Genomic DNA, 11,626 nt, shown 5'->3' with positions numbered 1-11,626 from the left:
TGTGGAACTATCACATATTGCAGTCTCATTGCAGTCTTCAAGGAGAGTTTCTTGAATATGACACCATGCCTTCTGATTAACAGAAGGATGTTCCATTGACAGACAAACATCAGACACAAAAAGCCTGAGAAATTAAAACTTCAGATGAGAAGATTCTGCAGAACAGAAAAAACCTTACGTCTAATCACAGAGCTCTTTTCCCTCAGAAAACATCACAGCTAGCTGAAACTTGGATGCAAAGCCACATGAATCCTCATTTGTTACACCCTTTTTTAAAAAAATAATAGATATGGCCAAAGAGCTTGTGTTCAGACGGCTTAGAAGACTGCTATCACAATTGCAACTCCTATCTAAACTCACACGGAGCCACTCAAACACATATTTCCCGCTGCTATTCCCTGTTTGTGACTATGCAGAACAGACCATTGAAAAAAAAATTGAAAAAAATTTAACATTGAAAAAAATTTAAAAAAAGGAAACCAATAACTTGTATGCACATATATTCTACTATGATGTACCATCCAGAAATCCAGATGTCTCCGTGTTTTCCATGCCTCATATTCTCTTACACAGAAGCTCAACCAACTTCTGTGTTTGGTTACAATTTTGCTGGGTATCTGCACACTTCTTAATTGATCATTGCTGCAGTTACATGTCAAGCAGCATTTTTTCCTGTAAGGCAATCCTAAAAGAAGGGGAATATGCTTTTCTTTGCACTCCCTCTTTACCCACTATTTTCACCAGCAGATTTTGGAGAAAGGGTCTCGAGCATGGCCAGCTTAAACATAAATATGCCCTAGTTATGGTCAATACAGGCTTTGGTTTACATCAATATAATCCACATACGAATATAATGCGAGTCAGAGGAGCGTAACTTCACATGCACTGTGCAGAAATTTAGGACAGTGTTTCATTTGAAGACAAACATGCCTCCTCCTCTTCTAACAATACAACCTTCCGTCTGGAGAGAGACATCACAGACTTTATGGCAGTTAAGGAAATTCTAACAAAAATGCGCAAGGCAAGAAAAGCAAATGGGATTACAATCTGTATAAGATGGAAAATTGCTGTGCTAAATTCACTTAATAAACAAGTTAGAAAGAAGGCCCCCAGGCTTACGCAAGGGTAAAGAGCCAGCTTGGCAAACATGAAGGCATGCTCCTTGCCACCATATCTAGCAAATGCATGCAAAGTTTCCTCTTCATTGAAAAGGGCTGTAGTCCATATTGCAAACTGAAATATGCTGGCAAAGAAAGTGATAACACAGCTGACCTGAATGGCTTCTATTTCATTATGAGACTTTTCTGCAAATTCACTGGTCAGCTGGTAAGCTAGTGGAAGCCCACCAATGAAAGCCAATGAAAGGATGTTGAGCAGTCCCATTAATCGGGTAGCTTTTGTTACATAAAGGAAAAGAGAGTGATGGACAAACCACAGGAGACCAATTGTAACAAATGAGCCGAAGTAAGCAAGGTAGTTAGGCCCATATTCACTTAAAGCTTCAAGAAGACTGCCATGGAACTTCTCCTCAACTTCTCTGGGATCAGGAACATTGTCTTCACTGTGAAGAGAAAAATTACTTTACTTTGCATATTACTGTTATAAAAACACATCTGGAGCAAGACTGAATTATGCTGTTTTACTTTGAGAAAGTAGTGAAAAACAGGAATCCACTCCGTACCTCTCTAATTTGTAATTCAAAAACACCATTTCAAATAACAGCTCTGCAAAGAAATTATATATAAAAGGAAATCTGAATGCAGGTTAGTATTCCTTTGGGTTAATAAAATTGCTACAGTGACTAAACAGCTTTTATTGATAAAAAGCTTTCATCTGAAAACGTAACTAAGCAAAAAAGGAAGCTTTGTTCTTCAAGACTCTATACCCTAACATGTATTACACACACTGATGATCATTACTGCTGGAATGTGGGTGTTAGAAGCATCTTTGGTTTGTGCTCTGCGTCCTTCCAGGAAATCATATTTTAAAGTAACCACTGCAGATTTTGGAAGTCAAACACAATGTTTGATTAATTTTATTCCCTCAAATATTACGTACAGACAGAAGTTTGTATGTTTAACAAGACAAACTGTAAGAACCAGTACAAAGCCTTACCATATATCCAAAATGAGCAGGGTTGCTACAATGGCATAGACCCCATCACTGAATGCTTCTACTCGTTCCTTACTCAGAGGCTCACTGAGGTAAAAAGTGAAGGTTTCTAAGCTGTGATGTTCCTCCTCCTCAACTCTCAGACCTGGAAACAAATCCAGAGGCTTAATAATGAAAATAAGTGTAAAATAAGGTAGTTCAACAACCTACTGTGACCTCCTTTTTTCCCTATCTGCCTAAACTTTTCTTTAGACAAAAGGATGCCAGTCATCCACACATGTCAGTCACTCCACTTTTTTTGGCATATGTGCCTCTCCCTGAAATTTATGTTTCGTTCAAGACAAGTGCTTCAGGAACAGCAACAAAAAAAAGCTCTTTCCTTTAAACTGTATAGCAAACCATTTCCACCAAGTGAATAATGACTCAAAGCTGTAATTGAACAAAACAAATCAGATTCTGTGCCTCAGGAAGCCCTAACAGCTGTAGGGCCTCTATGACAGCTTGGAGAACTTACACTACATGGCAATAAAAACCTGTCTTGAAAAAAATCATGGGGGCTGAACTGGGATTTCGAATGATCTCACTTAAAATAATTCAAACCTTTTGACAAAAGGTGTAGCTTTTATAGGAAATGTCGAACACATCTCTAAAGAGTGAACTCAGAACTGCCTAGCTAGCCAAAATACACTACCTCAGGTATATAGACTGGACAAAGAAAAAGGTTAAGGTTCCACAGGAATGCAAAGCAGGTGTAATCACAAGAAATTCAATAAAGCAGTATTTCAGCCATCTGACAGGGTGAAAGGTAGAGACGTGCCCTGACTGCAAACTACAGTGGCCCCATCACAATAAGCATGGACAATATTTGTATGTGTTTATTCTGAGGCTCTGAGAGTCTGGCTTCTTCCTTTCAGAGTACATCTGCCTCCCTGTTATTGTTGCCACATGGGGGAGTGAAGAGTATGCTCACATTTGCACTGGAAACAGACTTGTACTAGTCTGAACAGCAGCAGTAGAAGTACAAAGGTATTATTCTTCTGACCCAGCTTGGGAGCATCAGTTCCAAAGACATTATCTGTTCAGTGGTTTTGTAGTCCCTCTCAGAGGGACACTGCACCTTTTAGCCAAGTAGGTTGCATGATATCCCCCACTCCTTTTATTTTAGCAACAGCAACCTCTTTCTCATCAGGATTTAAGAGCAGCTCAGGTTGCTATGGTTGTGCAACTGTTACTCCTGACACAACGAGGGCAGAAAGCACATAAGGGAAGGAAGCATGGGTTTAGGCTAACTTAAGACATGTGTGAAGGCACCTCTTTAGATGATAGCAGTTAGATTAATGAGAAGTAATACCCTGAACAGTTAACTATTGTGAGAAAGTTTGATTTACAGATGCAGTGCTTGGCTGTTTGAAAATGTGTGACTATTCAGCATTGTGGGGAAGAAAGTGATAAAGGCATAGAGCTTGCTTCCTTATGTTCTTCCATCTCCATGCTCCCTCTTGAGGAGGGAAAAGGGATAGATGGCCTGCAGCAGTCATTCATATACCGAGGTGTTTTTGCCATGCATTCGCATTATCAGGACAAATCAGAAAGGTTTTGCACTTTAAATGTGTTGTGCCTTACACAGATCTCATTACAATTATGGGAAACTAAGGAGCAAGGGAGACACTGTTTAGAAGCACATCCATAAACCCTAAGATCACTATGTTCCAAGACCAAAAATGAAAGCAGAACTGAAATTACTTAGTTCTGGGCTGTCTGCATAACATGTTGACAACCTAATCTGAATTTATGGCTAGGAATTTTGTTACTCACCAAGAATTTTGGTTTTACACCATGTAATTAATCGAGTGAGATGTGGAAAAACAATTACAAGTCCAAGAAGTACATACGACTGTTGGAGAAGAAGATGAACAGTTTAAATATAGGTACCAAAATATAAATTACCTACCAGATTTAATATGAAACTATAACTCTCAATCTTAGAACTAATAACATTGAGAAAATGAAATCTTGACTTTCAAAGAGAAAAAGGCTCAGCAGAAATGCTCATGCACTTTCTGAATATTGCATGTGGAACCAAATACTGCTTTTTCCTAGTCAATTTAGTACCAGCAATAAAGTGAACTAAAACAAGTAGGGAAATAATTCTGGTAACAAAAAGTGCAGGAATAACTGCTTTGGAAGTTGAAGTATTATCCCACATAATCCTTATGGGTTCTTCCAATTCATGATATTCTAAGATTCTACTATTTGTGTCACAAAAACACATTGGTGGGTCCTAAGTGGTTCACAGGCTTTGCACAGGTCTAAGCAGAGGAGCAACTTGGAGACTAATTTCACCATTGTTAATATTAAAAGCAAACAATCAAACTACAGTGAACAGAGTGAGGAAGAAGAGGAAAACATATTTTCACATAATACTAGGTCTTTTCATGTTTGGATTCATAACTGCTCCTTTCATCAAGAGCAACCTGATTTCTCACAAACTTGGGGATTATTTAAATACTGCCAATTCCTGTGGAATACTTCTCAAAATTCAGTTAAATCCATCTTTTCATAAAGAACAAAAGGAATGGAAGCTCAGGATATATTCAAAAACTAGATTTCAGTTCTGAGTAGGGGTTCCAGAAAAGAGTTAAAGCTATTAATAAGTAGGAGCAACTCATTGACATCAAATAAATACAGAAGAGAAAAAGGCTACGTAAAGTCCTTAGCCAAAATTACTTGTTTTGAGATGCAGGTGAGATAACTGGTCTCCCTTCTCTGTTTGCTCTTACACCCTAAGTTAGTGCAGCAATTGCGTTCACTTTTCTTCAGTTTGTGCAACATGGTGAACAATACCCTAGAACTAGCAATTGAGAAAGTGTGCATAATTAACACAGACATCACTATTTTCATACAGAGTCCTAAAGACAGCTAATACAAACTGTTGCATCAAAGTTTTCTGTTAACCAAGAGAACTTACCAAAGGAATAAAGAAAAAAGAAAAGATGGCTGCTAAAAAGCATAAAATTGGTCCTCTTAGAATAATCTTTAAGATATGACGTTTATAGAAATTCTGATTTTCAGACTCCTGTATCTGTTGATTCAGTAAGTTTGGGTGATAGAATCCATATGCTACTATCACAGCCTGCAAGGAAAAGAGCATTACTGAACTTACTACATATAAATATATGCAGGATTTCAAACATAAGACATAGAGGTATAAATCAACACATTGCAAAACACTTTCAAGTTTATTCTTCACTCCCATGTGGAAAATTAGTCCTAGAAACTCTGAGATTTGACAGTACACTGCATGTGAAGATTTTAGTCTCCTATGCAGAGTCTGTCATGACCTTTGATCCTTGATGAAGAGGAATGAAGACCTCTGTAATGAGGAACTGAAAGCAACAAAGCACTGCACCAGGAAGAAGAGTGCTGCTGGACTTGAGACTGAAAGCCTACGTTCCCTCACCCACTGCTCCATGTCTCAGAAGGACATCATCAGGAAAACTCAATCGTTCTTTCCCCAAGGCATTTTTAAAAAGAGTGGGAAATGAATTCTGTGAACATTGAGATCAGATGATTTAGTTTATAAAACAGCTTCATGGGATAGTGAAGCTTACATACAGGTACTGTATTATCATCAATGGGCATAACTTTGAAAAAGAATGCTATATTAATAACATATTTAGCAATTTCTGCCACTCACTAAGAAGCTTAATTTCAGTTCTACAAAAGAAAGTCTATGTAAAAGTGAAAATGTAAATGGATAGCTCCAATACCTGTATAAGGCCAATGACAACAGCACAGACACTGAATAGGAAGATGCCAAAAGGTACCCCTGGAAAGGAGGCCATTAAAGAAAACTGAAAAAACATCAACAAGATCATATATTTAATTAAGAAGCAATGCAGGAATAACAGTAGAGAAACAGAAGCACTCTTCATTCACTATTGAAAATATTCATTAATCTACATACTAATTTGCATTCCATCATAATGCCATTAAATGCTATTTCTAGCCACAAATACATGCAGGCATCCCAACCAAAGGCATCTGGAGAGATGGTTTTGCTCTGACATTGACAGTGATAAACCTTAGACACTCTGGCACGGTGCCTCCATATTAATTACAGAGTGGCTTGTACCTGAGCATAAAGCTTAACTGGTTTTGGTTGACATGATGCCATAGCTGTGAAAATTCTTGATATTAGTATACCTTTTTGAATCTTTTATTATGTCTACTACCATGGCTTCCTGTTGTATTAATTTCTGCAGCTTCTTTAGGGGAGGATAAAAAAGGAAAAAAAAAAAAAAAGAAAAGCAGGGTGTAGTGTTAAGGTAACATAGACAGCTTTCCAAAAAATAATTTCAGCTTCAAGGCAAAATGAAAACTATGTTCCCTTGCTGATAAAGATCGTCTTACTGACCACAGCCTTATTTTTTGCAGACTAAATGTAAGACGTATATATCCACAGAGAAACAGGTGCCTGTCTTACACATACAACAGTCAAGAAGCATTTTACGCAACTGTTTTGTTCTGCTAATAAAGCATTCATTTGCAAATATTCTTTTGAGGTCATATGACCAAAATTGTGCAGATTTTAAACATAAACCCTCAGCTGCCAGAATCAACCTTGCAGAGCAAATCCGAAGTGATACTACAAACTTGGGCTAAATTATAAAAGGAAAATGTCCTGCCATATAAGGTGGAGTTTGAAACACAAACACAGAGGAGTTTTATTTATCTTATCAAAATTTTTATCAGATAACCTGGACCTTCTTCAATACAGTTGCCTTTTTAAAAGAAGTCATGGTAATTTTTTTACCCTGAGGGTTGTAAAACATTGGCAGAGTTGCCCAGTCCATGGAGACATACAAGGGCAGATTGGATGGGGCTTTGAGAAACTTCATCTAGTGATGCGTGCTTACCACAATCTAGCAGAAGATGTTCCTGATCTTTGCAGGGGTTGAACAGGACCTTTAATGGCACCTTCCAACCCAAACTATTCTATGATACTATGACTTTCCATAACCGTAATTTTTGTTTCTACAATACCCATTTTCTGCCAGGTCTAAAACATGAAGTATTTGAAAGTTATAAAATAGCTTCAGGAATTTTAAAGAAGCAACACTTACCTACGATAAGGGCTTCGGTGTTTATACTGTAACAACACTTTCCTGGGTTTCTGAATACTTTGGTAAAGTCTTTCCAAATAAAGGAAGAAACAGACAATGTAATTTAAACAAATGTCATATTTTAGAAAATTACTTACTGTATATGGCAAGAAGGTTATGATCATCATACAAGCCTAAAACAGAAAAAACCGTTTTGAAACACTATGTATTTTCTGAACACATCTTCAATGAGGGCATTGTTTGCTTTCTATTTTACAAGGAGATCAAATGCTCGTGCTGCATAATGAAAAATACCCACATTTCTAAAGTTGCTGAGTTTTGACTACATCTTCCATGTTCTTTATACACATCTTCCATATTCTTTTGTACACATCTTCCATGTTCTCTATGCAAATTGTACAAGTTTATTGTAGGAAACAATACTGTCTTCTGTGTCTACTAATACCCCAGGTAAAAGTTTTGCTATGATTTTTAAGAGACTTCTTTCTAAAGTAGCAATGCTAAATATACCACAGGTATATTTCTAAACAGGTGTTTCTGATTTGTCAAGAACATTAATAGCTGATCGTAAATATTTCGCATCTAAAAAAGCAAAAAACTCAACCCAACAAACAAAAACATGAAGAAACACATTGCTTTGAAGGCTACATTAGGTGAGAATTAGATGTCTTAGGCTGTCGCCCTGATCTCTTAGGATTTTCTAAAGCCTTCTGAATTTACATTCTTGTAGAGAACTTTCTCATGCAACTTTCTGTAAACAACCTATTGTTTTGTATTCTTTCATAGAGGCGGAGAAATTTGATAGACTGGTAGTTTGTCCAGTGTCGTTGGAGAGGTGGCACGTTCACCTTTCAATCCACTGGCACCTTTTGAGAACTATAAATGATTTGAGTCAGAAAAAATAAATTAGTCTCTTCATGGTGATCAAAGCTGCGGTGCGTCGTTTTTCCTTGTGTCCTCAGGTGACATTAGGCTATTCTTCTAAAATAATTTCCTCTACTTTTATCTCATGGAGCTCCAACATTGCTTTTATTAACAAAATTAGAATAACTGTGTGGTTGCATGCTTTCAGAGAACAGAGTTTAAAACAACACAGCAAAATACACAGTTCCCTCAGATGAACTTCAGACTAACCTGCTGCAGAGCTTCTTTTGGTTTACAGTAAAACATTTGCTAGTTAAAAGCAAGTTATTTATCAATCAGTCACAGTGAAACTAAAGATCTTTGTATTTTCCTGACTTGGAAATATGTCAGAGTTATGCTATTTAATGTAGAAACTTTTGAATATTCACAGACACACTTAAGTGACCTGTATCTGCTTGCTAACCATTCAGCTTGTCTGACAAGACTCACCAGATTTAGAAGAGCCAGGACATCATCTATATGTTCTATCACCTGAAACAACCTGTCAAGGCAAGGCAAAGTAAGGTTATCATGAACAAGCCAACTCACAAAATATATTTTACCACATTACATATAAATTGTACATTTATGATAGTATGGGGGAACTCAATTTCCTTTGCCACAGAATTAATACAAGTATTCCAGGTGCCACCAAAACTCTTATAGCTCAAATATTAAAGTAATTTGTTAGAAAAATCTTAAAAGCAAGATACAATCAAGTTCAATCATGGAGTAGTTATTAAGAACCTGGTTTCTATTTGAATGGCAGAGTATTTTCAAAATTTTAAGGCTTAGAATAATTTCTCCGGAAGAGACAGCACACAAAGGAAAAGCTTTCCTTGCAAGTGTCCCCAGGTTTTGTTAATGAAACTCCTCATTCACTAAACTGTCACTTAGAATGAACAGCACTCGTCACCCTCCACAAAACCTGGAGAATGTATTTACTATTTTATTATCAGCATTTACTTATACAAGCAAAGAAAAGCTCTGTGGTAAAGGAATGGATGTGATGTATCAGCTTCAAACACTGAACTACAGGTTGCAAGCCTTTATTGGAATGCAGCCAATCACTTGCATTGTGACATCTGTAAATTTCAAAATTCAGACAAAAACTGCCCTGGTTCCAGTATGACGCCTGCATGCCAATTTCTTTTTAACCACCAAGACATGGCAGGTGGGAGTGTCCACAGCTCTATAAAGTACAGAATCTGCAACATTACAATTGCCTTTGTGACAACTACTGCTGAAGACAGAGAGATGAGTTTTAGGCCAGCTGTACTATATCAGTTCCTTTGTTATGGAACATGCAAGTTACAAATTCATGTTTTCTCAGCAGAATTAGAAGTATATCTAGCCTTCAAGGTAAGATGAAAACTCTAAAATATATATAATGCTTGTTTTTCTCTGTATGACAATGGCATTGGTGTAAGAGTAGCTTTACACTGCTAAGGGTAGGATTTATTTACAACAATTTTCTAATATTATTCAACAAAAGACAATTCAGAAGTCTGGCAGCAAGACAGAAATACATCAGAGACATGGTTATCTCCTGCACTTTTTAGCTTTTGACTTCAAATTTAAACCACCATGTTCCTACCTTACATGAGCTGCCCATGCCACTGTGACTATTAAAAAGGTCATCAAGTAGACTGCAATTTTTGCTAGAAGAAGTTGCTGAATGCTTTCACCTAATTTCTGAAACAGAAAGTGACACCCAAGGAAACAAAATATAAATGTCATATAACAAAATTATTATCAACATCTGAAAAAGAGATGTACTGTAATGTAATGTATTTTTGGAAAATGCCTCCCAAGAATGCAGTTCCCATTCAACAATCTCTTCAGTATATTGCAGAGAAATCAGTTTTTAGGAACTTGTTAAGTAGGCTGAAATATGGCATTTGATGTACCAACACATCTCATGAATCTGTAAAAGGGCTTCCCAATGCTCTATTCACCTTGTTACTCATTTATGCATTCTCTCATCACTGTTACTATAATAATGCACTGTCCAGAGGACTGGACACAATATGCCTCTTTCACAGCACTGACTTCCATAGTAGAAGCATCGCAGAGGTTTTATGTGACAATTGTTAAAAAGGAGAAAGGAGAGGGCCTAACCTCAGCAAATTTTGCAAATACCACTACAATGACTAAAGCAGACTCACATAGTATATTTGCTGCATTACAGATCTTATCTGAGCTTCTTAAACTAAGACTTAGGTCTATTTAAGAGTAGAAAAATAAATAATGATAAAAGAAAAAACCTGTAAACTTTCTCAAATTATTAATGTTTCCTAAAATTCCTGGGTATTCTCAGAATTAATTTATTTTCTGTAGTCTTCTTTTTCCACCATTGTTTATTCTAATTACATTTATTATGAACTGACTTTAAAATGAGCATTCAGACTGTGCTATATAAGTGGCTTCTTTCAGTGATGGTTTATTATCAAAAAGACCAGATCCTTTCTGAAAGATGTTTTGGTCAGATGGGCAGTTCATCTCTCATAGAAAAGTAACTAGTTATAATCTATGGCCTACAACATAGAGCTCATTCAGGCTGTATTTCACAACATCTGCATATAACACAAATCTTAATCTAAAAGTTTTACTCCCAAAGTTTACCAGCTCTTTGCCCTATGTGAAATTTCTGATAGGCTTTATGTTGCTGCTTTTGAAAGCCTGTAACTCGAAAAGAAGCGGGCGTGCTAAACGAGGATGTTACATCTACTTGCGAGGACACAAGAAACAACAAACGGCACGTGATACCTGGTCAGGATGTATTTTTGTGTGAGCCACCGGCAAAATCTGAAATAACAAAACGTTTATTAGCACATTCCGTTCTTTTCCTTGTTGAGCACTTCCCTAAAACCACACAACCTTCAGGTGCCCGCGGATCGCGTAGCCAGGAGCAGCTCTGGAAGTCGCAGCCGCTCTCGGGCCGTGGCCCGGCCCACCACGGCCGGCATTGCCGACACCGCTCCGGGACGGCCGCCGACACGCCGCGACAGCGGGGCGGGCGCGGAGCCGGGCGGCACCGGCGGCCGCCGCCCCCTGGGGCCGCCGGGCGGGCCGGACAGGCACGGGCGCGACCCGGAAAGCCGGGACCAGCCGCGGCTGCGCCAGGCTTCTCCCTCCCACCCCGGGGGCTCACCATCACGGTGGCGATGATGGACAGTAGCGCGTCGCTGTAGGCCAGCAGCCGGTGCGATGTCTGCGTGCTGCTGCCCGGCTCCGGCCCCAGCCCCGGGCCGCGCTCGGGCGCCGCAGCCCGCGGAGCCGACATAGCCCCGCTGCGCTCGGCGGCGGCGGCAGGGGCGGCGCTTCCCCTCGCCCTCAGAGGGGCGGGAGCCGCCCGCCGCCGCTGTGGGGCGGAGGAAGGCTGTTCTCGGAAACGATGCTGTACATGTCCGTGAGTGGTCGTGACGCTGGCGGTCCAGCGGCTTAAGCAGCAACCCCGCCTTTAACAGGCCTTCCAGTTCACC

The 11,626-nt window shown here is 38.9% G+C and overlaps 1 protein-coding gene across 1 annotated transcript; it reads right to left on the bottom strand.

Moving 5' to 3' along the window:
- Positions 1-402: 402 nt before the first annotated feature.
- Positions 403-11,474, bottom strand: TMEM175 (transmembrane protein 175). The gene is made up of 10 exons (XM_068177215.1): positions 11,296-11,474; positions 10,911-10,949; positions 9,739-9,836; positions 8,592-8,643; positions 7,376-7,411; positions 5,883-5,966; positions 5,081-5,245; positions 3,928-4,006; positions 2,116-2,257; positions 403-1,561 (listed from the first exon to the last, which is right to left on the bottom strand). The coding sequence occupies exons 1-10, from the start codon at positions 11,425-11,427 to the stop codon at positions 898-900; spliced, it is 1,491 nt and encodes a 496-aa protein (XP_068033316.1). The 5' UTR covers positions 11,428-11,474; the 3' UTR covers positions 403-897.
- Between the last annotated feature and the right edge of the window lie 152 nt (positions 11,475-11,626).

The sequence above is a fragment of the Anomalospiza imberbis genome, chromosome Z (genome assembly GCF_031753505.1).
Source record: "Anomalospiza imberbis isolate Cuckoo-Finch-1a 21T00152 chromosome Z, ASM3175350v1, whole genome shotgun sequence".
NCBI lineage: Eukaryota > Metazoa > Chordata > Aves > Passeriformes > Viduidae > Anomalospiza > Anomalospiza imberbis.
This window is presented reverse-complemented; position numbering and strand designations above follow the sequence as displayed.